The 27369-nt window shown below is 44.2% G+C and overlaps 1 protein-coding gene across 2 annotated transcripts; it reads left to right on the forward strand.

The window, feature by feature from the left end:
- On the forward strand, positions 1 to 17790 carry LOC115112223 (pre-mRNA-splicing factor ATP-dependent RNA helicase PRP16-like). 2 transcript variants are annotated; one of them, XM_029639138.2, is made up of 26 exons: positions 1 to 277; positions 823 to 1167; positions 1322 to 1527; positions 1642 to 1800; positions 1912 to 2080; positions 2217 to 2335; positions 2442 to 2515; positions 2620 to 2775; positions 2921 to 3082; positions 6471 to 6578; positions 6665 to 6789; positions 6907 to 7044; positions 7384 to 7570; positions 8065 to 8250; positions 8555 to 8695; positions 9379 to 9606; positions 9800 to 9907; positions 10015 to 10127; positions 11708 to 11916; positions 12576 to 12730; positions 12866 to 13021; positions 13199 to 13459; positions 13627 to 13722; positions 13832 to 13953; positions 15590 to 17410; positions 17535 to 17790. In XM_029639138.2, the coding sequence occupies exons 2-25, from the start codon at positions 839 to 841 to the stop codon at positions 15669 to 15671; spliced, it is 3789 nt and encodes a 1262-aa protein (XP_029494998.1). In that variant the 5' UTR covers positions 1 to 277; positions 823 to 838; the 3' UTR covers positions 15672 to 17410; positions 17535 to 17790. The 2 variants fall into 2 exon arrangements, with proteins under 2 accessions (XP_029494998.1, XP_029494999.1); XM_029639139.2 differs by having other exon boundaries at positions 1325 to 1527.
- The last annotated feature ends 9579 nt before the right edge of the window (positions 17791 to 27369 follow it).

Consider the following 27369-nt stretch of genomic DNA (forward strand, 5'->3'; position numbering starts at 1 on the left):
TTGTGGGATAGCAATGGCGACTTCTGTCTTTGTAAACATAAAACGCATTATTTACAAAAGATAATAGCTATTTCATAATGGTTTGAATCATCTCAAGTGGGTGGCACAGTTTCGTACTTACATGAATGGTATTTTCCCAGTAACTCGGGTTAATGTAATTGAAGTTCGTTTTTTGAGTTACAATAAATACATGTGGCAGGTTTAGCTAACGTTAGCTCGCTTAAAACATACTAGCTAGCGTGTCAGGATCTTGATAGACTCACCACCTATTGTTAAGGTAAGCAAGCCGGTGTTTATGAATGGGATTTGACAACTGTAATATCAGGTGTATAGTTGTAGCTATTAGTTAATTTCCTTTTTGTAACGTAATAGTTAGCTCGCTAATTAATTCATTGGCTGAGCGATATCCAGTTAGCTATCTGGGTACTATAGCTACTTAAACAATATAATGTTAATGTGTTTAGTATTACTTAAAGTTGAACTTAAGGTCACCTATGCATTTTAACTCTCAATGGTTGAGGCTTAGATTGGGGGTAGGGTAAAATGAGAAGTCCACATGCATCTCAGTGAAGTCACGTCTGTCATTTGTTCATTGGCGTTAGATGTAGTAGTAACAAATATACTATAAGTAGCTAGTGTAGCTACAGTAGTGACTAAATAGCTGCGTACCTAGCTAGCTACTGTAGCAATCTAAAATACATCCCGTGAATTATTCGGGCGCAATTGTATACTTTGGATCGATTCGTTTAATGTAATTTCCATATGTAACGTTACAGAATTAATAGTTGGCTAATCTCCCCAAAAATTTGGTATCCAATCCAGACAGTTGTTTGAGACCATGGAGGATGATGCGTCGCTGCACCGACTGGAGGGCAGTGACCCCACTGCGCAGGTCTGCGGGTTGATCGTGAAGAAGAAGAGTGCAGCAGTAGAGCCTCATGTCTTTCGTGCACCCACTCCACGCACCTCTCTCCTGGGCCTGGATCTGCTGGCAGCTCAAAAGAGAAAGGAGCGAGAGGGCAAGGAGCAGGCTGAGGCTGACAGCGATGACAGGAATAACAAGAAATCCAAGGTGTCCTCCTACAAGGACTGGGAGGAAGGGAAAAGTGATTCTGGGTCTGATGAAGAAGACAAAGATGAGGAGGACCAAGGTGGTAGAAAAGAGAGGTATGATGTTTTGAAGTGATTTGGTTTGAGTTAGTGTAGCCTCTTTTCGTAGTGGCATAGAATACATACTCTCTCCCTATCAAGAGATCACATCTAAACTGATGTCATGCATGCAGTGTTGTCTTACTGACACTTTATTCTATGTTTCATAAAGCAGCAGGAAATACCGTGTGACTGGCTCAGAGACACCCTCTAACCCTGGAGGGGTCAGCGAAGAGTTCCGTCGCAAACACCAGCAGAGGGAGAAAGACCGGCGTGAGCATGGAATGTATGCCTCCTCCAAAGAGGACAAGAACAGAGAGAGGGAGAAGGACAGAGAGAGGATCAGAGATACGGACAGAGATCGAAGGGGTGAAAGAGGTGAGCAAAAAATGTATACATCTGCATGCACAATGTTAATATTCAGGCAATAGCAATCTTTTCTATCTGTTGTGTATTTGTAACTGAAGTAATGACTAACTGTTTTTATGGCAGATGAGCGGGAGCGCAGTAACAGCCGCGGCAGCAGCCGGTCGGAGCGTGGAGACCGCAGTGAGAGGAGTGAGCGCTCACAGAGAGAAGGCTGGTCCTCCGAACGCATCAGCCGGGGTAGCAAGAGAGAGGAGCCTCCAACGCCCCAGACACGCCCCAAAGGTCAGTAACCCTGCCTCACCCCCGGATAGGCAGTTCTTTAAGGTCCTTAGGTCATGCTTAAAATACACTAAGCACTCTCTCTCCCTCCATTCCTCATACCCTTTGAATCAGATGGCACTCCCTCGCGCACCAGCTGGGATGAGGATGACAGTGGCTATGCCAGCTCACGCCGTTCCCACTGGGAATCTCCCTCTCCTGCCCCTTCACACAAGGATTCTGACAAGTCTGATCGGTCGGAGCGCAGCCCCCGCTCTGGACGGGAGAGCGAGAGGAAGGACAAGTAAGCAACTGCAGCTCAACACTCGTATGTTAATTTAACTGGGTTTTATACTACTATTAAAAGACACATTTTCTGTGGCTATTAGACATTTGTTATTTTCAGCTTTTAAATGAACTTTTCTTGTTTCTGTTCCCAGGTCAGTCAGAGGCCGGTATCCTGATGACACGCCGCTTCCCACCCCATCATACAAGTACAACGAATGGGCCAATGACAGGAAGCACTTGGGCTCCACTCCTCGTCTGTCCCGTGGGAAAGGTAAGCCCCTCCTTCCCCTCTCAGTCTTCCCCCAGTCACGTTTGAGCTCTTATTAATGCTCTGATAAGGCTTGCTGATGTTTGTGGATTGTGTCTCTGTGCCCCAGGTAAGAATGAAGGAGAGGATGGCATCGCCTTTGATAATGATGATGAGAAGCAGCAGTGGGAAGAGGACCAGAAGGTGTGTGGACATGTGGAGTTTTAGCAATAACACAAATGAATAGCTTTCCCAACATTCATAAATGCACATTTCTTTGTATTGACTATTGCCCTGTGGTGTTGCAGCAAGCGGACAGAGACTGGTACATGATGGACGAAGGCTATGATGAGTTCCACAACCCACTGACCTCCACCTCTGAGGATTATGTGAAGAAGAGAGAGCAGATCCTGCAGAAGCAGACACAGAAACGCATCTCTGCCCAGAGACGACAGATCAATGAGGTATGGCACTGTGTTGCTACTCTATGACCACCTCCAGCCCTGGGTGTATGTAGCCTGTTTAGTTATCGTTTTGATCGTTATTACCATCAGTGGATTAGAATTTTGTGTGTGTGTTTAATGATGCATGTTGTGTTCCTCCTGCCAGGATAATGAGCGCTGGGAGACTAACCGTATGCTGACCAGTGGAGTGGTCCAGAGGCTGGAGGTGGATGATGACTTTGAGGAGGACAACGCTGCCAAGGTCCACCTGCTGGTTCACAACCTGGTCCCTCCCTTCCTGGACGGGAGGATAGTCTTCACCAAGCAGGTAATGCATCATTATAGCATGTTATGGGCCAATGAAATGACTAACACTCCCCTACCTATTCATTTGGACAGAGAAGCTAAAACTTTTAATTTGGCTCTGTACTCCAGTATTTTGGATTTGAGATCAAATGTTTTGTGAGGCGACACTAGGGCTCCGACGATACCAGTGTCGCAATATTTTTTTCCATGGCAAAAACGAAAACACAACGACTCTCTTAGGTCCTTTAAAAAACTGCTGTATGTAAAATATCATGTTCTATAGCTTGGAAAATAAATAAATATGACTCTGGGTGACCGTAATGATGATTGTTTCTAACATTAGGGCAGTTTTCCTAAAGAAGTTAAATTTGCTTCGTGTTTTTTTTCCTTTACCAATAACGGGAGGGTAGCATTGTTTGGGGGGTATGAATGATATTTATGCCTCTAACTTTCTCACTCCTCTTTCTTCACGATTCATTCATGATTATCTGTAATCATGCTAGCATCCACATTAAAGTAGAAGTGTTCAGAAACATATTCTCATTTACAATGAGTGACTCCAAAATGACACAATTTACCATTGGGCACAACATAATCCGAAACGCAACCAAAACAAACTGCAAATGCATCCAACACGTTTGTAGGGTCAAAGCTTAATGTAGTCATTGCTTGCTAGGAATATGGGACCAAATACTAAACTTTCACAGAATTGAATACACTATAAGTGAATTTGTCCACAGGGCCTTTAGAAAGTATTCACACCCCTTTTCTTTTTCCACATTTTGTTTGTTGCAGCTTGGATTAAAAATGTATTCAATTGAGATTTTGGGTCACTGCTACACACTACCGCATAATGTAAAAGTGGAATTATGTTTTTAGAAATGTTTGCAAATTAATTAAAAATGAAAATCTGAAATGTCTTGGGTCAAAAAGTATTTAACTCCTTTGTTATGGCAAGCATAAATAAGTTCAGGAGTAAACATGTGCTTAACAAGTTACATGGACTCACTCTGTGTGCAATAGTGTTCTACGGGATCTTTTTATGAATACCTCTGTACCTCACACATACAATTATCTGGGTAAGGTCCCTCAGTCGAGCAGTGAATTTTAAACAAAGATTCAACCACAAAGACCAGGGAGGTTTTCCAATGCCTCGTAAAGTAGGGCACCTATTGGTTGATTGGTAAGAAAAAACAAAAGCAGACATTGAATATTCCTTTGAGCATACTGAAGTTATTAATTACACTTTGGATGGCATATCAATACACCCAGTCACTACACAAAGATACAGGTGTCCTTTCTAACTCAGTTGCCGGAGAGGAAGGAAACCACCCAGGGATTTCACCATGAGGCCAATGGTAACTTTAAAACAGTTACAGAGTTTAATGGCTGTGATAGGAGAAAATTGAGGATGGATCATTAACATGGTCAGTTGGGGTAGTATTGTGGAGTAACTACAGGGTGAAAAGCAGGAAGCCGGTACACAATAAAGTATTCCAAAACATGCATCCTGTTTGCAATAAGGCACTAAAGTAAAACAGAAAATGTGGCAAAGAAATGTTTGGGGCAAATTCAACACAACACATCATGGAGTACCAATCATCATATTTTCAAGCATGGTTGGTGGTGGCTGCATCGTGTTATGGGTCATTGGTGAGGAATAGGGAGTTTTTTTTTAGCTAAGCGCAGACAAAATCCTAGAGCAAAACCTGGTTGTCTGCTTTCCAACAGACACACAGGGAGGCAAATTTGCCTTGCAACAGGACAATAACCTATAACAAGGCCAAATATACAGTGCATTCGGAAAGTATTCAGACCCCTTAACTTTACCTAATTTTGTTATGTTACCGCCTTATTCTAAAATTGATTCAATCGTTTTTTCCCCCCCTCATCAATCTACACAATACCCCATAATGACAAAGCAAGAAATGTTTGCAAATTTATTCACTTTTTTTCATGCGTATTCCTGCCCATTTACTCAGTACTTTGTGGTGTACCTTTAGCAGCGATTTACAGCCTCAAGTCTTCTTGGGTATGACGCTACAAGCTTGGCACACCTGTATTTGGGGAGTTTCTCCCATTCTTCTCTGCGGATCCTCTCAAGCTCTGTAAGGTTGGATGAGGAGCGTCGCTGCACAGCTTTTTCAGGTCTCTCCAGAGATGTTTGATTGGGTTCAACTCCGGGCTCTGGCTGGGCTACTAAAGGACATTCGGAAACTTGTCCCGAAGCCACTCCTGTGTTGTCTTGGCTGTGTGCTTAGGGTCCTTGTCCTGTTGGAAGGTGAACCTTCACCCCAGTCTGAGGTCCTGAGCACTCTGGAGCAGGTTTTTATCAAGGATCTCTCTGTACTTTGCTCCGTTAATCTTTCCCTCGATCCTGACTAGTTTCCCAGTCCCTGCCGCTGAAAAACATCTCCACAGCATGAAGATGCTGCCACCACCATGCTTCACCGTAGGGATGGTGCCAGGTTTCCTCCAGACGTGACACCTGGCAGTCAGGCCAAAGAGTTCAATCTTGGTTTCATAAGACCAGAGAATCTTGTTTCTCAGGGTCTGAGAGTCCTTTACGTGCCTTTTGGCAAACTCCAAGTGGGCTGTCATGTTCCTTATACTGAGGAGTGGCTTCCTTCTGGCCATTCTACAATAAAGGCCTGATTGGTGGAGTGATTCAGAGATTGTTGTCCTTCTGGAAGGTTATCCCATCTCCACAGAGGAACTCTGGAGCTCTGTCAGTGTGACCATCGGTTCTTGGTCACCTCCCTGACCAAGGCCCTTCTCCCCTGGTAGCTCAGTTTGGCCAGGTAGCCAGCTCTAGAAAGAGTGGTGGTTCCAAACTTCTTCCATTTAAGAATGATGGAGGCCACGGTGTTCTTGACCTTCAATGCTGCAGACATTTTTTGGTACCCTTCTCTAAATCTTTTTGCTCTGGCGTGCACTATCAACTGTGAGACAGTGCACGCCACAGGTGTGTGTGCCTTTCCAAATCATGTCCAATCAATTTGATTTTTACAACCGGTGGACTCCAAGGTGTAGAAACATCTCAAGGATGATCAATGGAAACAGGATGCACCTGAGCTAAATTTCGAGGTTCTTAGGAAAGCGTCTGAAATACTTATGTAAATAAGGTGACATTCTGTTCTGTCGCCTCATAAATCATTTGTTCTCAAATCCAAAATGTTAGAGTATAGAGACAAATATTTTTTTCTTTCTTCACTGTCCAAATATGTAGGGGAGTGTATATATTTTTAAGGTCTGAGCCATTGGGGGAGAGCTGTTGCAGGCTTGTTGAGGGATTGTAAGAGTCTGCTGATTAAGTTTTTGGAACTGGCTGAGTAATAACTAGTAGACTTACTATCAGAATTGCTGTGTACTGAATAGGATACTGTTGCTGATGTCTCTCTGTGCTGTAGCCGGAGCCTGTCATCCCTGTGAAAGACGCCACCTCTGACATGGCCATCATCTCCCGCAAGGGCAGCCAGCTGGTCCGCAAGCACCGCGAGCAGAAGGAACGCAAGAAGGTAGGCAATGTTTAAAACATCTATACAGTACTTGATGGTATGGTTACTGGCTGAATATCTGACTGTCATTTTGATTGTTTCTTCAGGCTCAACAGAAACACTGGGAGCTGGCAGGTACCAAGCTGGGTGACATTATGGGCATCAAGAAGACAGAGGACGGGGATAGCTCTGGGGGCAAGCCAGTGGGCGAGGATGGCAAGGTGGACTACAGGTAACAAGCCCTTTACTAAAGGCTTATTTTGTGTCCATTTTGAATGTTTATTAAACATCCGTTGTGACAAGAACGACCTCATTATTTCCCTCTGTCTCTTCTCCTTCTTCCCTCCAGAACGGATCAGAAGTTTGCAGACCACATGAAAGATAAGAGTGAGGCCAGCAGTGAGTTTGCTAAGAAGAAGACCCTGTTGGAGCAGAGGCAGTATCTGCCCATCTTCGCTGTGAGGCAGCAGCTGCTCAACATCATCAGGTAGCTACTCTACTGGACCCGGCCTGGCTGTCCTGGGACATCACCCCCAGCCTTACCCCAGATGCAGGCTTTCATTCAGGGTGTAGGATAAGACATGTATGGCAATGAAGGGGGGAGTTGGGGGCTGTGAAGTCAGAATGTTCATATGTGATTTACCTTTGTTTAGAGAATGATCACATTAATGGTAACTTAGGTAATGTTAAACAGCGTTTGTAAATCATTGACAAATACACTTCCGGATCTGTTTTCTTAAGCTGTTATTCATGTTTCCACAGTTTCGTAAGGTTGAACGTCCCATCAGGATTCTAATGTTATTGGTTGTGATGTGATTCTGTCCAGGGACAACAGCATTGTGATCGTGGTGGGGGAGACGGGCAGTGGGAAGACCACCCAGCTGACCCAGTACCTTCACGAGGACGGCTACACCAGTTATGGCATGGTGGGCTGCACCCAACCCCGCAGAGTGGCAGCCATGAGCGTGGCCAAGAGAGTCAGCGAGGAGCTGGGCAGCAACCTGGGAGAGGAGGTGAGCATTCAGCTGGCTTATGGAGGAGCCACTAGACAAACATTAACTAGATATTAGAAACAGTGATCTACGGATCAGTCAAAGCAGTAGATAACTAGTCTTATCAGTTAACCCAGTGTAACAGACCTGGCAAGAGTTTATGAACTGCAATGAAGAGGGAGGGACGGAACTACCCCAGAACAGAAGTGTTTTTTTCCCCCACCAAATATCAATGTTCACTGTTTTTATAGAGGTCAATTTTTGGTGAGTCATGGTGCTGTCTTGGTTTTCTCCTTATAGAGTTGACGCTTGTATTCATATATTGTGCAACACTGCCATCTAGTGGTGATTCAGAGATTGTACACCGCTTCCATTCTACAACTTGTCATGGAACTCTCCTCGCCAGCTCGTTTCTTTGGTTGATCCGTAGCACTGTCCTTTGAATGCCGTAATTCATACGTGGAATGTAAATATATGTAGTTCACTACTAAACCATTTATTTTTTTGCTTTGCAGGTGGGTTATGCGATCCGTTTTGAGGACTGTACGTCGGAGAAGACTGTGATAAAGTACATGACAGACGGCATCCTGCTGAGAGAGTCTCTCAGGGAGTCCGATCTGGACCACTACAGTGCTGTCATCATGGACGAGGCCCACGAACGCTCCCTCAACACAGACGTGCTGTTCGGCCTGCTACGAGAGGTCAGAGACACCTTTTTTTTTTTTTTTAAGTATTTTGTATGTTTATTGGCATAGAGCAATATAGAGCTGAAAGGTTGGAGAGAGAGTGCTGAAAGAGCAGTGGGCTGGATTCAAACTCATACTGGCAGTGATATGTGTTCCAGGGACAGTGGCTTAGACTGCTAGACCAGAGAGACACTTTTACAGCTCACTGTTACAGGATGTTATTCAATTGTGATTCTTTTGCATGCATATGTTTTATTCAGAGGCTTTGGTTGTCTTGTAAGCAGTAGTAGAACTCTCTGTCTCTGTCCTTTTCTTCCAGGTTGTATCGAGGCGTTCTGACCTCAAGCTGATAGTCACCTCAGCCACCATGGACTCTGACAAATTTGCTGCATTTTTCGGCAACGTTCCCATATTCCACATTCCAGGAAGAACATTCCCTGTAGACATCTTATTCAGCAAGGTATTGTGTCCAACTCTCCATTCAACATCCATGTATTATTATTTGTTTCAACACAGGCATTTCATTTGTATAATGACTTACAACCTGACTAGACCGGTCACATTTCGTGGGCGGGCGCTGCAAAATAAATGTACACATGCATGTTTGTCAATCATTTCATCCACACTACTTGGTTCTATTTCAGATGCTCGATGCAATGCAAGTCCCGCCTCTTCCATCTCCTTATTGGTTTTCACAAAGATACAAACCCACGTGGGTGCTTTAAAGACGAACAAGGAGAGATTAATCAAAGATAACTAAAAAAAACTAACTTGGTTTCACTTTTGTCTGTAGATTAATCGTCAGAGTAGAGGAACACACTAATTTGTAAATGTACATAGAACCAGCTAAAAAGAGGACCATTTGCATGTCAGGTAAAATAACATCCCTGGATAAACTGCGAGCAACAGCTATCTAGCTGAATGTTTCATGTGTTTTGACCTTCCCCGAAATGTATATAATTGATTCACAGTTGGTTTTGGTATTTTAACCTTTTAACATCGCTTCTGGTGGGGATCGACAAAATGATAATGTGCGGAATGGCAGCCGCGGGCCCGGTTTAGTCATGGAGTAAGACTACTGTTATTTGTACCGAGGTAGTGTGTGGTTGCTTTGTATTCTAACAGTGTTGTGTGTTTGTGCAGACTCCCCAGGAAGACTATGTGGAGGCAGCAGTGAAGCAGGCCCTACAGATCCACCTTAGTGGTATGGGGGGAGACATCCTCATCTTCATGCCTGGCCAGGAGGACATCGAGGTGACGTCAGACCAGATTGTGGAGCGTCTGGAAGATCTGGAGAGCGCCCCTCCCCTGACTGTACTGCCCATCTACTCCCAGCTGCCCTCTGACCTCCAGGCCAAGATCTTCCAGAAGGTAACCAATAACACCCAGTTACTGTTACACTAACATGTACAGTTGGAACTCTTAACATACTGCAGTATCCTTTGTACACAAGCATACTTGCTATTAGGTAGTCGGAATGCATATACTTAACACAAAGAACTCGTCCTCCTTACTGGTAAAGTGACGTGTGGGTAATGTCTTTGTTGTGTTCTCTAACCGCCAGGCTCCTGATGGTGTGAGGAAGTGCATCGTTGCCACCAACATTGCCGAGACCTCCCTGACTGTGGATGGTATCATGTTTGTTGTGGATGCTGGATACTGCAAACTCAAGGTACCCTGTCACCCTCACTACCTTCCCCAGACTATCAAATGATATAGACAAGCCATGTTAGGATAGTATTTCTCTGTGTTTTGATGCTGATGTGTTCTATTTGACAGGTGTTCAACCCTCGCATTGGCATGGATGCCCTGCAGGTGTACCCCATCAGCCAGGCTAACGCCAATCAGCGTGCGGGCAGAGCAGGACGTACAGGGCCGGGCCAGTGTTACAGGTAAGTCACTGTCTACACACACACACATACTCACAAGCAACCAGTCTCACACGCCAAATGTGCAGTCCTCCCACCTTCCTCAGTTTCCAGAGGGCTTCCTTTGTCCTCCAGTTGTGGTAGAGAAGTATGGAGCCATAATGAAGGTGTAATGAAAGGCAGTTATTTGAAGGTGTCACCTTGGTGTCATGTTTGAGTGTTCCAGTCAGGGCTAGCAGGAAGTAGTATTCACATGGCTGACACTGGTCTGTCAAGAGTGTCCTGTCTTCTAGAAAGATACTTCAGTACTCCTACACCTGACTGAAGCAGTCTGGAACTAAAACTTAGATCAGCCATATCATCCCCCTTTCATGTCTATCTGGTGCCTAGATACAGGAATAAACAGGCTGAATTACACAATTCTCCTCACTCTGCCTGCTATCTCGTTCCAACCGCTCCTATCCACCAAAAAGGTAGAAAGCCAGATACAAACGTTAGCATCCTTTTGTATAGTGAGCCGTGCTGAAACGGGTGTCTATCTGAAGCTTGTGTGTGTGTTGTTGTTGTGTGTAATGCCGCCGCCGGTGTTTCATCCTCTGACTGATGCACATCAGAGCTCCCCTCAGATGGGCTGTCCAGGCCTCTGATCTGCAAGGCGGCCGGGCTGCTTTCAAAGCCATCAGAGGCTGGGAGGGAGGGAGAATCCTAATCTCCACGGGATTTCATGCAGTTTAACTCTGTTTACAGCAGGGAAAATCTGACACAAAAGCCTGTTCTCTCTGAGATTTCACATAACCTTTCTCCTATCTGTCATACTTCCCCAAGTTGAGGGAGATGGTGACACACACACCAGACACGTGATTGTTTTGCCTTGTAAATGAGCTGGGAATTTTATAAAAGCGCCCTCTACCAAGATTACCCCCCTCACACACACACGCACAGATCTGTGAAGAATCAATTTGGGAGTGGAGCTTTAGAGTGAGTGGGGCCTAGGCGTTTGGAGGGGCGGGAGGTGACGTGTGTGCGCCATGCTGGGTGACTCCACTTGTGTGGAGAATCTGCTACTCAAAGCACCTCTTAGCTTTGACTGCACCCAACACACCGCACATCTCCAGCCCCGAGGACATTCACACAACCCGGCGTAAACAAACACCGATCATTCCCTCATAATGCACTTCAGAGGGATTAGCCACTAACTGAAATGGTTGAGAGATGCTTTGTTAAGCCAGACCTATCAGTCTGAAGCAGCAATGGGAGCTGCTCTAAATAGTTTGGATAGTAAATACCTCATAAGTAGCTTGGTTAAATGTTCAATGTGCAGTAGGCCTGTTTCTTTGCCCTTCTCTAAATGTCAGTTGGGGAGCGTTCAGCTTTCATGGAAACGGAGGCTTCTCAATCACAGTGCCACTGTTACAGGTGTGAGCATGGTGTGAAATCATATCGGTGCCATGCAGAGCGGGTTTAACCAGGTGGTGAAGACAGCGTCTCCAGACCTGTCACTCTATGGAGCATTTGTGCGTTTAGAAAAATGGTGCGTCTGCTAGATGATTCAATAACCTCCCCACTGTCTCTGTCACGCCATCTCTCCTTCTCTGTCCATCCAGGCTGTACACCCAGAGCGCCTTCAAGAATGAGATGTTGACCACCACCATCCCAGAGATTCAGCGGACCAACCTGGCCAACGTGGTGCTGCTGCTCAAATCCCTGGGGGTCCAGGACCTGCTGCTCTTCCACTTCATGGACCCCCCGCCTGAGGACAACATGCTGAACTCCATGTACCAGCTGTGGATCCTGGGGGCCCTGGACAACACAGGTGGGTCTCTGCCCTGGCCTGGACCACATCACTCAAGACTAGGCCACTAAATGTACAAACTGATCAAATAGAATAATTGATCTCAGAAAACAAGGTTAAAATAGGGTGGGATAAGTATGTGTTCCCCACCAGCAATACAGCCAACAGATTAACAATAACTACTACATGTGTGAGGAGAGACTTGGATGATGGAACTAGTCAATAGGTTGCTGTAATGGTATGTACATGCACTGCACACCGTAAAGTACAGAGCTAGGTAGCACTGTGGTGTAGGTAGTGGAGTAATTGCATAGTGCTTTATCCTCTGTTAGATTTGACTGGCTGAGTCTCATCTCTGTCATCTGAGCCAGATCCCTGGGGATTAGGGGATTTGGTGTCTGTGGAGGACTTTTGACGTTTGCCTGTGTGGTGTGTTAACGGCAGATCATCTCTGATTTAAGGTTTACCTGGCCAATATAGCCTGTTCTGCCTCTGAACTTTCCCTCTAAGCTCCTTATAGTCTGTCATGTAATCATTTAAATCAGAGCTGGCAAAGTTTGATGTAAATATTTTTTACAACCCTCCTCCACTGTCAACACAGGAAGGTGTCACCTGTATTGTGTTCCCCTTCTCCTCTGTCTGTAGACAGGAAGTGCGTAAATGATTTGTGTCACCCTCAGGTTCCCTGACGCCCACTGGGAGGCTGATGGTGGAGTTCCCTCTGGACCCGGCTCTGTCCAAGATGCTGATCGTATCATGTGACATGGGCTGCAGTGCTGACATCCTCATCATCGTCTCTATGCTGTCTGTACCGGCCATCTTCTACAGGCCTAAGGTAGATGTCATTGAGATCACCAACCGATTCATGTCTTAATGTGTTGCTAATGTTGGTTTCTGTTAAGAAAAGTTCACATTACACACTGGGCAGTTGTGTGACCCCTGTATTTCCTCTGTGTCCTGACCTTTCCAGGGTCGTGAGGAGGAGAGTGACCAGGTGAGGGAGAAGTTCTCTGTCCCAGAGAGTGACCACCTGACCTACCTGAACGTCTACCTGCAGTGGAAGAACAACAACTACTCCAGCATCTGGTGCAACGAACACTTCATCCACACCAAGGCCATGCGAAAGGTCAGACCACGCCCTTGTCCTTTACCCTCTCTGACCAGTCTCCCTGGCTTAGGATCGAAATGCACTTGATTACCACTTTGCGTCACAATAGTCACACACTGAGCAATGTGTATTCAATGTCCTCTTGTGTTGGTTCTCCGGTAGCTAACGTGTCTCTGTGTGTGGTGGGTGTTTCAGGTGCGCGAGGTGCGCTCCCAGCTCAAAGACATCATGGTGCAGCAGAGGATGAACCTGGTGTCCTGTGGCTCAGACTGGGACATCATCAGGAAGTGTATCTGTGCTGCCTACTTCCACCAGGCAGCCAAGCTGAAAGGCATAGGGGAGTATGTGAACGTGAGGACAGGCATGCCCTGCCACCTCCACCCCACCAGCTCTCTGTTTGGTATGGGCTACACCCCAGACTACATCACCTACCACGAGTTGGTCATGACCACCAAGGTAACAGACCCAGTCTCCACACAGCTACGCTATGATCTGGACTGTTCAGAGATGATGTTCTACACCTTGACTCACCAGAAAGAGCTGTCATATATATATATATATATATCAGCCTTCTAGCTCTGCTACTGTGTTGTAACCTGTGTTGTTTGGTGTCCCTTCTGTAGGAGTACATGCAGTGTGTGACTGCGGTGGATGGGGAGTGGCTGGCTGAGCTGGGGCCCATGTTCTACAGCGTCAAACAGGCAGGGAAGAGCAGGATGGTAAGCTCTTCGGCCCTACTTCCTCCCTCCCTACGTCTCATGGTTAATTCCTCCTCCCTCTGTCCTTTTCTCTCCTCTCACCCCTCTGTTCCTCTCTCTCTCTGTGCAGGAGAACCGGCGGCGGGCCAAGGAGGAGATCACTAACATGGAGGAGGAGATGTCTCTGGCGGAGCATCAACTGAGGAGCAGGAGAGAGGATCAGGACAGGAAGAGTAACGTGGGCAGCGTCAGGTATACACTCATCTATCTTCATCTATTCTTCAGAGAGGTTTCACTCTGACACTAGTCCCAGTCGCTATTAAAAAGACCGCCGAAGCCCCACCCACCTGTGGGGAAACCAGCAATTGGTTACCCAGTTGGCTCACAGCAAAATCTTGACCTTTTTTCAAAGCAATTTTCCTGTCTGCTTGTTTTAGTCAATTACAAAGCTACATTTAAGAAAAGTACATCTAAAGATTACTTTTCAACATTGCCAAGCGTTCCCGTTACTTAGAAAAACTTAATATTGAAAAGCTTCCCTCATGCCCCATTTCATGACGGCGCTAACGTTAGCCATGTGAGTGCTAGCTACCTACCAACCAGGACATTAAGCTAGCCAGGTCAACAACAGACTATACAGCTACAAGTAGTGAGTGGAGTTACAAACAGACTGTACTTAACAAGTTAAATGTTTTTTTACACACATAGCTACGTGTAGCCTAATTGGACACCGCGTCCCTACATTTCCCACTCTGAGTAGCCTGAGTCCACAGGGCTCTTCTCGCAGGCTCTATTTCCCTACGTGGGAGCATTGCGAACCGTAGGTTGTGATTTTTGACCTGGCTACATGTACATTGAACAACAGCAGCAGCTTTTCTGCATATTTTGTTATTTCTGTATAACAATTTTTTTTTTTTGAAGTTTGCTCTTTTACAATGGGGGTCATTGGGAAACAATGTTAGTTTTCCAGAATCTGCCCCTTCCGAGTCGTAGAAACTGGTTAATTTAGCTGCTTCTCTACCCATCTCTCTCTAATTCTCTCTGCCTCTCCTTCTCTCTTATCCTCTGTCTTTTCTACCTCTCACTTTCCATGATGAGCTTTTCTCACCTCCAGTCCCTCCAGACGAGACAAAAAGAAATAATATTGACTCCTTGCTGACCCCCATTACTGCTGCAATTTAAATGGTGCCACAGCAGAGGGGAAAAAGGAGACAGTGTAAATTTTCAAATTAGAAAGGACATTTTTTCGCACCCGTTCGTTCCACAAGGCTCACAAAATAGATGGGTTTGGGAGGAGAGAAATAACACTATTGTTAATGAATCAGCAGATGTATTTCTATATCAGTCTGTGTGTCTGTCAGCCATTCTCCAAAATAATCACATTAAAACACGGAGGATTAAGGAATAGATTAGAGAGTGAAGGCCTCAGAATTATGATAATAAACATGGCTGGCTCTCAGCTGCTTTTGTCCTCCTCTGCCTGTGAACACAAGCATCCCCTCACTGTGCCGGGGCCCCATGAAACACTTCTACTACACATTTTGATCTGTCATTCAGCAACCCCCCACCACCCATACTCATAAGTGGGCTCAAAGCTTTACGTCAGAACTTAGGGATGAAGGGAAGGACTGGGTTATGACCTGATGGCTGTAATTGCTGGTGTGTGTGAGGGCTGAGGAGAGAATGCTGGGTAGTGTCAGGGTGTTGCTCTGCTGTAATTAAAGATTAATTATAGAGTGTTCTGTCAGCCTGTCCCTCCATTACTATCCTCCCCGTGAGCCTGTCCCTCACCACGAGCCTGTCCAATTATGTTTGACATAAAAATGTTAAAAAACTTGCTATCTTTTGTTATTTTTATTGCCAATTGTTTATTCTTTTGTCTCAATAGGGCTGTGAAAATCTGCACCCCAGGAAGGAAGGAGGAAGCACCCATGACCCCAAAGCGCACCCCAGCTCGTTTTGGGCTCTAGTACTTCTCTGTTAAAAGTTAAACACTTGAACTCCCCACTAAATATCACCTGTATGTGTACCATACCATCACTGGAGGAGCCTTGCTGAGAGGCCTTGGAACACTGTCCCCTCCTATTGTCTGGAACCAGCCGCAGTTCAGACAGAGGCCAGCAGAGGTAGAACTTGTATAAGGCATGAGGCTCCCATAAAAGACCTTTTCTGTCAGCAAATCCACATAGCTTCGTTCCATTTTTATGTGCAGAGATGTAAGGCTGTTAGAATGCAGTATTTTCTATGTCTGTGATTGTAAAAAAATATAAACACAATGATGAAACATCATTGAAAAGGTATCGTCTTTAAGGAGTATTTGATATACCTTGAAAATCTGTCAAAGCCTTTATCATAATCGTTCACTAGCTACAGTGTCCAAGCGGGAAATGTTTAGTTGTTCCATCTGCTGCTGTACCCTACAAGGGGCTGTTTTCTTGATGGTAGTCTCTCCCTATCAATATAAACTGTGTTCAATAGGGCTGGGAATTGCCAGGGACCTCACGACACGATATTAGCATGGTACTTTGGTGCCGATACGATGTGCATTGCGATTATGTATTGCGATTCGATACTGTGATTGAGTTGATGTTCCAAACATATTGCTCACCATATATCTTCTGCAGAGGGATGAGAGAGATCCATGAGAAACGAGTTTTGATCAGTCATGGAAATAAAAGTTCTGAATACAAAAGAAGACGGAGAACAAGATATGAAGGAAAAATACTGGCGTTTGTGCAGGTACAGCCAACTAGTGCGATATTGTCAAAACAATATATCCTGATATGTAACTGTATAGACCCCCCCCATTACTAGTGTTTAAGTAGTGCTGCATTGTGCTGTCAGTCATAAGTGGACAGCTGGTCCAAACTAGTCTGATCCCATAGTGTGTTCATTGGGCTGTATGTCATTCAGTGTGAGTAGAGAGAGGAGGCAGAAGTAGTACTGTGTCGTGTGTTCATGAATTCTGCCCGATTTTCTTTAGTTATTTTTCAATTTCATCATGTCCCTCTCAAATCTCCTTCAAGAGATCATTTTCACATTGTACAACTGGCTGACCTCTGTATCATTTGTATGTTGTGTGTAGCAAATGGCCTGTGCCATGGTGAAGTGCCCCTTCACTGACTGAAGCATTATCCAAACTGTGCTTGTGGCATGAGTGTCTCAGACCTTATATCTGGAGCTACCTTAACAAACCCTTCATGCAAACTGTTTGGAGGACAAGCTTTAGCAACTGAGCTTTTCCTAACCCCATTAGCCCTTCAAAGCACTGACGGGTGGCAGGTAGCCATGTGGTTAGAGCGTTGGGCCAGTAACCAAAAGGTTGCTAGATCGAATCCCGGAGCTGACAAGGTAAAAATCTGTTGTTCTGCCCCTGAACAAGGCAGTTAACCCACTGTTCCCCGGTAGGCAGTAATTGTAAATAAGAATGTTCTTAACTGACTTGCCTAGTTCACTTAAAAAAAAAAAAAAAAAAGAGCAAAATATTCCTCAGCTTCTCACCGTTTACACATGAATGTCAGAACCTGGATGAAACGCATGACGGCCTCAGCCTCATGATCCTTGTGTTAAAAATGCCCACCAATTTTTATCTTGAGATTCCCCTCTCCAAGTCAAGTGGGTGAATGATCCCAGAAATCATTAAGTTTTCAATCAGCGGTGTAGTGCTAGGGCAAAAACCCAAACGTGCCAACACCTGGGACCCCCCCAGGTGCACGTTTGGGTTTTTGCCCTAGCACTACACAGCTGATTCAAAACTTATTGATTAGTTGGTTATTTGATTCAGCTGTGTAGTGCTAGGGCAAAACCCCAAACGTGCACCTGGGGGGCCCCAGGACCCCAGACTGATATGTCCTGCACTTGAGTAGTCAGGTTCAGCAAGTTCCAAGCGGTGGACTTGATTCTGAAGTCATTCATTCTCTGTACTAGATTGACTTTGTATAGTTTTGTACAGACTATTGTCTTGTTGGTGGTCAGTGATTCTGTTTTGTGATGTGAAATTAGGTTCTGGTAACACCAGCACATGGTTTGCAAGTATAATTTTTAACTTGACTACTTTTGGGAACTGAAAATAAATGGTCTTGTTTTTTACTCTGTTGGTTTATGTGTCCTTGATTCACTCACCACAGGTAAAACAAAGTAAACACTAGTTTAGTCAGAGCCTAAGGGCTAGATTCAATCCGTATTGCAGAAGTTATGTGGTATAGCGCAATTGAAATGTAAAGGTCATTTCTGATTGAGCCGACATGCAGCCTCCATGAACGTGGGAGCATTGCCTTTAAGGGCTGGAATCAATCTGTAGCGTCGAAGATCAGCATTATGGCGTGATTTGAAATTTAAAGGCAATGTATCCGCGGAGACAGCATGTCTGCTCAATCGAAAATTATCGTAACATTTGTACCGGGCTACAACGCTAATCTTCGGTACGGATTGAATCCAGCCCTACATTTCAATCATGCGATACCGATTGTAACCATCCCATAAACCTCATATCTGAACTAATGATCAATGCTTAAAGGGCTGGATTCAATCCGTATCATGGAAGATCTGCGTTTAAAGGCACTGTTCGCAGAGACTGCATTCACGGTAAACACTGCATCGGCTCAATCGGATATTACTTTTACATTTGAACACAGATCTTCTGTGATCCGGATTTGATCCAGTCCATGTAGTTTACATACAGGTAAAAGACCGGACTAATCACCTGCTAATGATTGACAGGTGGATAGGTTTTCCTGTATATAACCTGCTAATGTCTGACTAGTAGTGACTACAGTTCCAACAGCTTTTCTGCCAGAAAATGGTGAACCTTGCCCAACAACCAATGTGAATAAATAAGCAGATAGTCACTGCTAGCTCATTAGTGGCGCCAGACCTGTGCGTAATTAATTTTGCTTTTCCCAGCAGCCCTTAGGTTTTACACACACATGCTCGCACATACACACACAATTCAATTATTGGCTGCAGCCAGAGAATATTTAATCAGCCGCTGATCTGGCAGAAAGGTGAGGTGACACTTTCTAATTCTAATTATGATGGATGACCCTCCTTGGCCAAACAAAGCAGTGTCCCTTTTACTCTTTTCTAAATGTTTCTCCCAGCCAGCTAGCATAGATCTACATGGCATTTTGTGCTTTTTTTCCCTCATGTTTGACCATAGGGGTGAAGTGCAATGGTCATGACTGATTTCACCGTGTAGTAGAGTAGATATGGCCCGGGTGCTCAACACTAGCTCTGACAGAAGATCAAATTGCGGTGACGTTTAATTGACATAGGAGAGTGAACACAACTTGAGCTTAGATGAGTAAACCTGTCAGATAAAACAAAAGAAACAATGCATCCCCCTCACACAAACACAGGTAGTCTGTCGGTTAACAGTGTTCGGACAGTAACTGAAAGGTCGTTGGTTAGAATCCCTGAGCCGTCAAGGTGTAACTATCTGCTGTTCTGCCCTTGAGCAAGGCAGTTGACCCCAGACAACTACTCTGGACGTCGACTAAGCCAGCCCTCTCTGATTCTGAGGGGTTGGGTTAAATGCATTCAGTCGTGCATTTGACTAGCTATACATTTTCCCTTCACATATGCAGTGGTTAAATTGAGCCAGGCTACCCAGAGCCAGACTCCTGCACCACGTTAATGGGAGTGTCAGACATAGTTGAGCTTCAGCACCTTACGGGTCCAAAAGGAAAAGTAAGATAAAAGTATGATAAACCAAGGTTACGGTTATGCTAAAATTAAGGTTGCAGCCAGCTAGGGTTAGGATTGATTAAATGATTAATGATTAAAGCATGATTAAAACTGTGGTTGAACCTTGATGTGGACTTGAAGATAGTGTAATGAAACAGGTAGGGAGCAGGTCTCGAACCCTCGGCGCTTATAAACCCAGGGTCGTTACACTACCTCCTTTCAAAGAGCGCGTCCTCGCGCTAGCTTGCGACTCTACGTCTTACAGGAACGCGCTCAAAGGTCAAGCCACTGTCGTGGATGCGAGGTCCGATCACTTCTGACAGTAATGAAACAGGCAGGGAGCAGGTATCGAACCCTTGACCTTCTAGCCCGAGTTTCGGCGCGCTATCGACTACGCCGCAAAAGCATGCTCGTGCGGCAGGGTCGATTTTCGCGGTTATAAACCCAGGGTCGTTACAATAGATAGGGTTGAGGCTAGTGTAAGAGTTTAACTGTGATGTGGACTTGAAGCTAGGGTTAGGGCTGAGCTAGTGTTGTCCCAAGCCTTATATTTTACCGCTAGTTCAACCCTAACCCTAGCTCCAACCCTGCCCGTAGCTTAATGTCCATATCCCGGTTCAAGCCTAATTCTAGCCTCATCCTAACCCTAGTTGATGCCCACATACCGGTGTAGCCACAACCCTAACCTTAGCTTAAATTCGATCCGTATTACGGAAGTTCAGTGCTATAGGGCCATTTAAAAGGTGAAATGTAAAGGTCATTTCCAATTGAGCCTACATACCGTGAATGCAGTCTGCGCTAACGCAGGAACATTGCCTTTAAATTGTAATTGCCCTATAGTGCTGAACTTCCACAATATGTATGGAATTGAGCCCTACCCCTAATCTTGGCATAACTCCCCAACCTCTGAATTCCCAACTAAACCCCAGCACATAGGGTCCAATTCAGACATAGGAAATGTATGCCTCTTTACGCATTTTGATTTAATCACTTCTCAGTATTTGGTATTCAGACTTACCCTATGCATGTGTGTAACGAGGTTTGCGGGTGTGGCTCCCTTCCACGCACTGAATACATTTGTATTAAATCCCAGAAAACACACCCACTGGGCGGCCTACCAATTTGATCAGGGAGTTGTTCTTCAATTAGTTTTTCTCTTCATTTATCTAATGCAATCCCTTTAAATACGGTGTACATTTTAATTTGATCAGCACAACAGCAGAATGCAGCCTATGGAGCACTATATATATATATATAATTACTTTTTAAAAATGTGGTTGGATTCGTTCTGAAAATGGCCACATTCAGTTCTTCAACCCATGGTAATGTTGTAATATTAATGTGCGCATAATTATTATAGGGAGAATAGTATACCCTGACCTATTGCTGACCTGACTGACCATTGAACTGTGTGATGATACGCCAAGTATTGCACCATGCATCCGTTTCAATGCAGCATTTTTTATATATTTTTCCGTATCAAATCATTTCTGGGTAACGATTTAAGTACCTTACTGTAATTGATTTAAATTAAAATGGTAAAAAAATAAACTAAAATAGCTTCTTAGCAAAGACCAATTTCTCAAACAAGAACTTTGCTAGGACTGTCTGGGAGTTGTCTGAGTGGGGAGGGGAAAGCTGTTATTGGCAGAGAGGTTTGGAACTTTCTTATTGGTTTATTAACTAAGTGATGTCACCAGGCAAGCCAAATACAGAAATTTCAGGCGCCTTTTCAACTAACACTAAAAGGGCATTATAATTTCTACAAGTTCACAGTATTATTCCAAACAAATTGCCAGTTAAATATGTGTGGTTATTACTGACAGTCAATACTGATAGAGGCTAATATTTGACATGAATAAAGAGTAGGATACAGAGAAAGTCAGGGCATATAATTAAACATTCGAGAGTTCCCAAAGGTTAATATGGGCCGGGCCGACTGTCATTGCACAATGCTTGCATCATCATCACATGCTCTTACCAAGGAAAAAATATATACCAAATAATTTATATTTTGTCTATTTTTATTATAATTTTTTAAATTTCACCTTCATTTAATCAGGTAGGCCAGTTGAGAACAAGTTCTCATTTACAACTGCGACCTGGCCAATATAAAGCAAAGCAGTGGGACAAAAACAACAACACAGAGTTACACATGGGATAAACAAACGTACAGTCAATAACACAATAGAAAAATCTATGTACAGTGTGTGCAAATGTAGTCTCTGTGTTTCATAAAATTCCTTCAATTCACAAAAGGATGAATGCATCTCACTGGAGAAAGCATCCAGGCAAAAGAAACAGTGCCCCTCTATCTCTGTATGTCAACACAACAAAGGAGTTGAGGAAGCACCCCCTTATCCACATCGACTGGCCAGCAGTGGAGAAGGTGGAAAGTTAAAAATTCCTACACATCACAGACTAACTGAAGTGGTCCACCCACACAGACGGTGTGGTGAAGAAGGCACAACAACGCCTCTTCAACCTCGGGAGGCTGAAGAAAAACCCTCACAAACTTTTACAGATGCACAATTGAGAGCATCTTGTCGGGCTGTATCACTGCCTGGTACGGCAACTGCACCGCCCACAACCGCAAGGCTCTCCAGAGGGTGGTGCAGTCTGCACAACGCATCACTGGGGGCAAAATACCTGCCCTCCAGGACACCTACAGCACCCGATGTCACAGGAAGGCCAAAATGATCATTAAGGACATCAACCACCCGAGCCACTGCCTGTTCACCTCGCTATCATCCAGAAGGCGAGGTCAGTACAGGTGCATCAAAGCTGGGACCGAGAGACTGAAAAACTGCTTCTATCTCAAGGCCATCAGACTGTTACACAGCCACCACTAACACGGAGAGGCTGCTGCCTACATACAGGCATCATTGGCCACTTTAATAAATGGATCACTAGTCACTTTAATAATGCCACTTTAATAATGTTTACATATCTTACATTACTCATCTCATATGTATATACTTTATTAAATAACATCTTGCCTATGCTGCTCTGTCATTGCTCATCCATATATTTAAATGTATATATTCTTATTCCATTCCTTTACTTAGATTGGTGTGTATTAGGTAGTTGATGTGGAATTGTTAGATTACATGTTAGATATTGCTGCACTGTCGGAACTAGAAGCACAAGCATTTCGCTCCACTATCAATAACATCTGACCATTTGTATGTGACCAATAACATTTGATTTGATTTGATTGATGTGTAGCCCATCTATGCTGTCTGGTCAAAAAGAGTATGACATTGTTGCCACTCATAGCATTGAATGCAAGGGAAGCCAGCGGGCATTTGGCCTCTCTTGATATTTTTGTAAATAAAATAATATCTAATCAGCGTTGAGCTAAACTGAGCTCAGCTGTGGATGGTCCTGTCGTACCAAAAAAAAGTATTGACGGAAGCTAGTTTTGATTCGGCTTCACATCACATTAGAAGCCAAACGTTTTGAATTGTTCCATCTCCTTGTGTCGTTGTCCTCCAGTGGCTAGCTAGCTAGCTAAAAACATCCCTTTCCTAAATTAGCCATGGATGGAGATGTTACTTAATTCTCCGTACTGGCCAATGATTTTAAATGTGTTTCTGATCCAAACCATAAATTCATACATTTGCTCTTGGCCTGAGGATGGAAGTTAAACATGCAGCCGGATGTAGTAACGTTAGGCTAATGTTAACTAGCTGGACACGGCGCATCGTTGCCCATGAAAGGAATCTAGGCTAGCGAGCAAGCATTTTAGCCAGGTAGCCAAGGACAACAAAACTAAAAGTCTGTATGACAGAGTCATAGACCGTTTAGGCAACCTGAAAGAGGAGGATGGCATAGTCATCTTTCTACTAGTAGGGTGAGTAAAAAAATATATAAATCTACTTACACACACACACACATCAGTACCATTGACAGCCACATCATATTTAGCTTGGACTAAATCAATTTTGGTTTCTTTTAGTTATCACTGTATTAGACTAAGTATAGGTAATTAGATGATGTTGAAATGGTGCTGGAATAATAGTGGAGGCAGCGCTTGTTCTCTTTGCGACTTGCTGTAACTCTCTATGGTTCTATGTCAGTAGTTGTTTAGGAGTCAGAAAATGTCGAAAATATTAACTTTCTTGACCATGCTGTAGGTCATGTAACTGTTTATTGCATGCAATATGTTCCTTGGACAGTTGCTCTCTGGTTTTGTGATGAAAGAAAGGTGTGGTTGAATTTATTCTGCCATTGTGTCTTCTTATTGTCTCGGCCTTTGGCCTCTATATCACAGTGGCAAGGCATATGAACTAACAGGTTATAGAGCAACAATACAATTATCTCAACACAGGTTATAATGTGCTTTTTTTCCCCCTGATTTGGCTTCCCTGGTGATTTTACCCACATATATAACCGATGTGAAATGGCTAGCTAGTTAGCGTGGTGCTCGCTAATAGCGTTTCAATCGGTGACGTCACTCGCTCTGAGACCTTGAAGTAGTTGTTCCCCTTGCTCTGTAAGGGTCGCGGCTTTAAAGGAGCGATGGGTAAATGATCCTTCGAGGGTGGCTGTTGTCGATGTGTGCAGAGGATCCTTGGTTCGAGCCCAAGTAGGGGCGAGGAGAGAGACTGAAGCAATACTGATTAATTGATGCTGTTTTCTCAGCTGTGAGTGTTCGATATAAAGAGGAGGAGCTATGTAGATCTCTCTGAGTCTGAAGCCATATGAAAATCCTCTGAGGTCACACCCAGTATGAAACAAACAGCCTTAATGATGTGCCAGTGTCGTCATTGTGTTTCTGGTGACATGGTTTGATATCTTTGTTTTCTAGTTGGCAACCATTTGGAGGACTAGATGAAAATGAGATGCTTTGTTGTGAATTATTCCTTCTTGAGTGGTGTGCAACAACTTGCTGCCTATGCTGTGTGGAGGCATCCTCCCTTTTGAATTTTAATTTCTACTTGGTCAATTTAGTTCTCTCTCCCAGTAACCCTTATGCAAATGAAGATGATTGTGAAAATTTTCTTCAAACTCTCAATTCCCCAAGTCTGCTTGATTGAGAGTAGGTGGCTATAATGGACTTTAATGAGACATTTTTTTTAACTAGGCAAGTCAGTTAAGAACAAATTCTTATTTACAATGACAGCCTACCCCGGCCAAATCCAGATGATCCTATGGGCCTGGATTCGAACCAGGTACAGCAGTGACGCCTCTTGCACTAAGATGCAGTGTGTTAGACCACTCCGCCACTCAGGCTATAGGTTGACATTCTGAAATAGTCCTTATGCATTTGTGTCACCTTTAAAAAAATATATATATATTTGCCAATTTAATATACATAAACACCCAGCAAGACATACTGTATACCCCAAAATGTTATTCAATCACAACAATGGTATGCCTGGCACCTACTACCATATCCTTTTCAAAGGCACTTAAATACAATCCATTTCTCAATTGTCTCAAGGCTTAAAAATCCTTCTTTAACCTGTCTCCTCCCCTTTATCTACACTGATTGAAGTGGATTTAACAAGTGACATCCATAAGGGATCATAGTTTTCACCTGGTCCTGGAAAGAGCAGGTGTTCCTAATGTTTTTTACACTCAGTGTAGACAAAAAGGCAAATATACACACATAGAAAATCCCTCCAATAGAGCAGGGTGGTTTACATTATTAACCAAGCCCTGCAAGAGTGTTTTAAACTATGACTGTCAGAAACTGTTTTTATTGCAGCCAAGCCCTGCAAGAGTGTTTTAATTGGTAGAGTTTGTTCCACTCTACCAATGCCGTATATAAAAACGTTTCCCCCAGTACACCTCTTAAAACATTTCAAATGTTATTTGTCACATGCGGCGTGAAATGCATACTTACAAGCCCTTAACCAACAATGCAAGTTCAAGAAATAGAGGTTAAGAAAATATTTACTAAATAAACTAAAGTAGAAAATATGGCACAATGTTTGTGGCACTGCTTCATGGCATAAGAACGTGAGTCCCTTATTGAAGTAAAATAGCTTTTTTAGATACAGGGGGACTGTGTCATACAGGATTTTGTGAGTCAACCATTCCCTTTTATCAACTGTTAGCCACTGGAGTTCTCTGAGTTGAGAAGTGCCAACCTGAGAACGAGGGCTAAGATTCAGTATCACCCTTACCACTTTATTCTGCTCCGTTTGCAGTTTGTTCTTAACGACCTTTGGGGAACTACTGTACCAGTAGTACAATCATAGTGAGGCTGCACTAAGGCTGTTGAAACTATTTTCAAGGTATCCAGAAAGGTGGCTTTTCTGGCAAGAAATTTGACTTTCTGGTTCACCTTGGCAATAACTTTCTGTCCCATGCCCTCCTTGGTCAAAAACCTGTCAAGTTCACAGCCTAACACAGTTCTTGGCTGTAACCCCTGTCACCAACCATGACTCTGAAGCGTGGTGATCTACCTAGCCTAATCTAGAGCCAAATAAAATTGACTCAGTTTCCCCCAAATTAATAGACAACTTGTTATCCATCCAACAGCCAGTTACCGATAACCTCCAGTTCTGCAAAAGCTGGCTACCTAGTCTCTACCATAGTCTTTGTGTGAGACCAAAATAGCTGAATTGTCTGCATACAAAAAAAGCTGACAGGAGCAAGCTGATTTCATATCGTTGATATGTAACAGGAAGAGGCCCTAAAACACTCCCTTGTGGTACTCCACAGCTGATTAACCTGGCATTAGACAAAGTGCCATTGAAATCAACCCTCTGATACCTTCCTGAAAGATACGACTTGAGCCCCTCTACTGCCATGCTGTTAAAACCTATGGCCCTTAGCTTGTAGAGTATAATCTGGTGGTCTACTGTATCAAAAGCTTTCTGGAGGTCAAGCAACACCATGCCACAGAATTTTCCAGCATTAATTACCTAAGATTACCAGGTTTCCAGGGAAAGTCTGTGTAATGATGAAAGGAATTAAAATGGCCTCCAAGGTGACTGGGATGGGAGTTCCAGGATTAGGGGGTAAAGCCACTGGTCTTCAGCCTCAATATCCCTGAATAAAGAAGAGGGCTGTCGTCCTCTCACAGCGCTGCAGTATCTACACCCACCCCCAATTTACATCCTCAACGGGAGAATTAAAGGAAGAAGAATCATGTTGTGTATTAGTTGTTGACCACAGAAAGATTTGCTGAAATATACTGTCCCTCATACCTCGTACCCCCTCTCTTCCCCCTCTCCCCTGCTGTGTGGCAGACCGGGACAAGCCCCACTGTCATTACAAACGTAATAAGAGCACAAGTGAGATTGATGAGGAAAACAGTGGCATCAACTGCTCTTTTAATTAACTCCAATCCCATAATGGCGCTGGGACAGAGCGGAGGGCGCAGAGTGGAGCGAGGCATTTATTTCCTTTCCACCCCTGTTTTGTTGCCTCACTCAGCCCCGATAATGAACAGCCTTCTGGGACCCAATTACATCCAAGGCTGCATTAGGAGCCCAGAAGGCCCAGTGGAAACTTAAGTTGAGTTTCCCCTCATCTCCCCCATCCGTCCCCTCTCTCTCTCTGTGTCCCTGCCTGCTGGGGACGGCCTTCACTTTATTGAATTTAGAACCCCCCCACTTGTGGTTTTCAATGGAAAGAGGAGGTAGGAAATGTATGCTTGGAGTTTACTGTCCTTCACTTTCCACTGCTAGAGCGGCTGTTGTGTCGTGTGGAGTGGTGGTGCTTGAGCGAAATAAAAGCAATTCCGAAGGCCCCTCTCCCTGAAGCAGTCCTACTCTTTCTGTTGCTGCCCACCCGATGGGAGATCTTGTCCTTGCAGCACGTACGTACAGTGTGTATTTAGGCCTTGTGAAAGGACGATGGCTTACATTTAAAACCTGTGAACTCTGACCTAGTGCTTTCAGAATGAATTAACACACAATTGGATGGAATTCAAAACTCCATACAGGACAGCCCACGTCCATGCTGGAGTTGATTCTCATGGTTAAGTCAATTTTGAAGTTGGATTCTTTGTTACTTCCTGTA

This window comes from Oncorhynchus nerka, linkage group LG28 (genome assembly GCF_034236695.1).
Source record: "Oncorhynchus nerka isolate Pitt River linkage group LG28, Oner_Uvic_2.0, whole genome shotgun sequence".
In the NCBI taxonomy this organism is placed as follows: Eukaryota; Metazoa; Chordata; class Actinopteri; order Salmoniformes; family Salmonidae; genus Oncorhynchus; species Oncorhynchus nerka.

What these genes read in the sequence shown, in the direction of transcription:
- LOC115112223 (XM_029639138.2), top strand. Translation starts at nt 839, where the DNA reads ATGGAGGATGATGCGTCGCTGCACCGACTGGAGGGCAGTGACCCCACT. An exon ending in TCGTCTGTCCCGTGGGAAAG is followed by an intron (nt 2,336 to 2,441) that starts GTAAGCCCCTCC and finishes TCTGTGCCCCAG; the next exon opens with GTAAGAATGAAGGAGAGGAT. An exon ending in GGGGGCCCTGGACAACACAG is followed by an intron (nt 11,917 to 12,575) that starts GTGGGTCTCTGC and finishes TGTCACCCTCAG; the next exon opens with GTTCCCTGACGCCCACTGGG.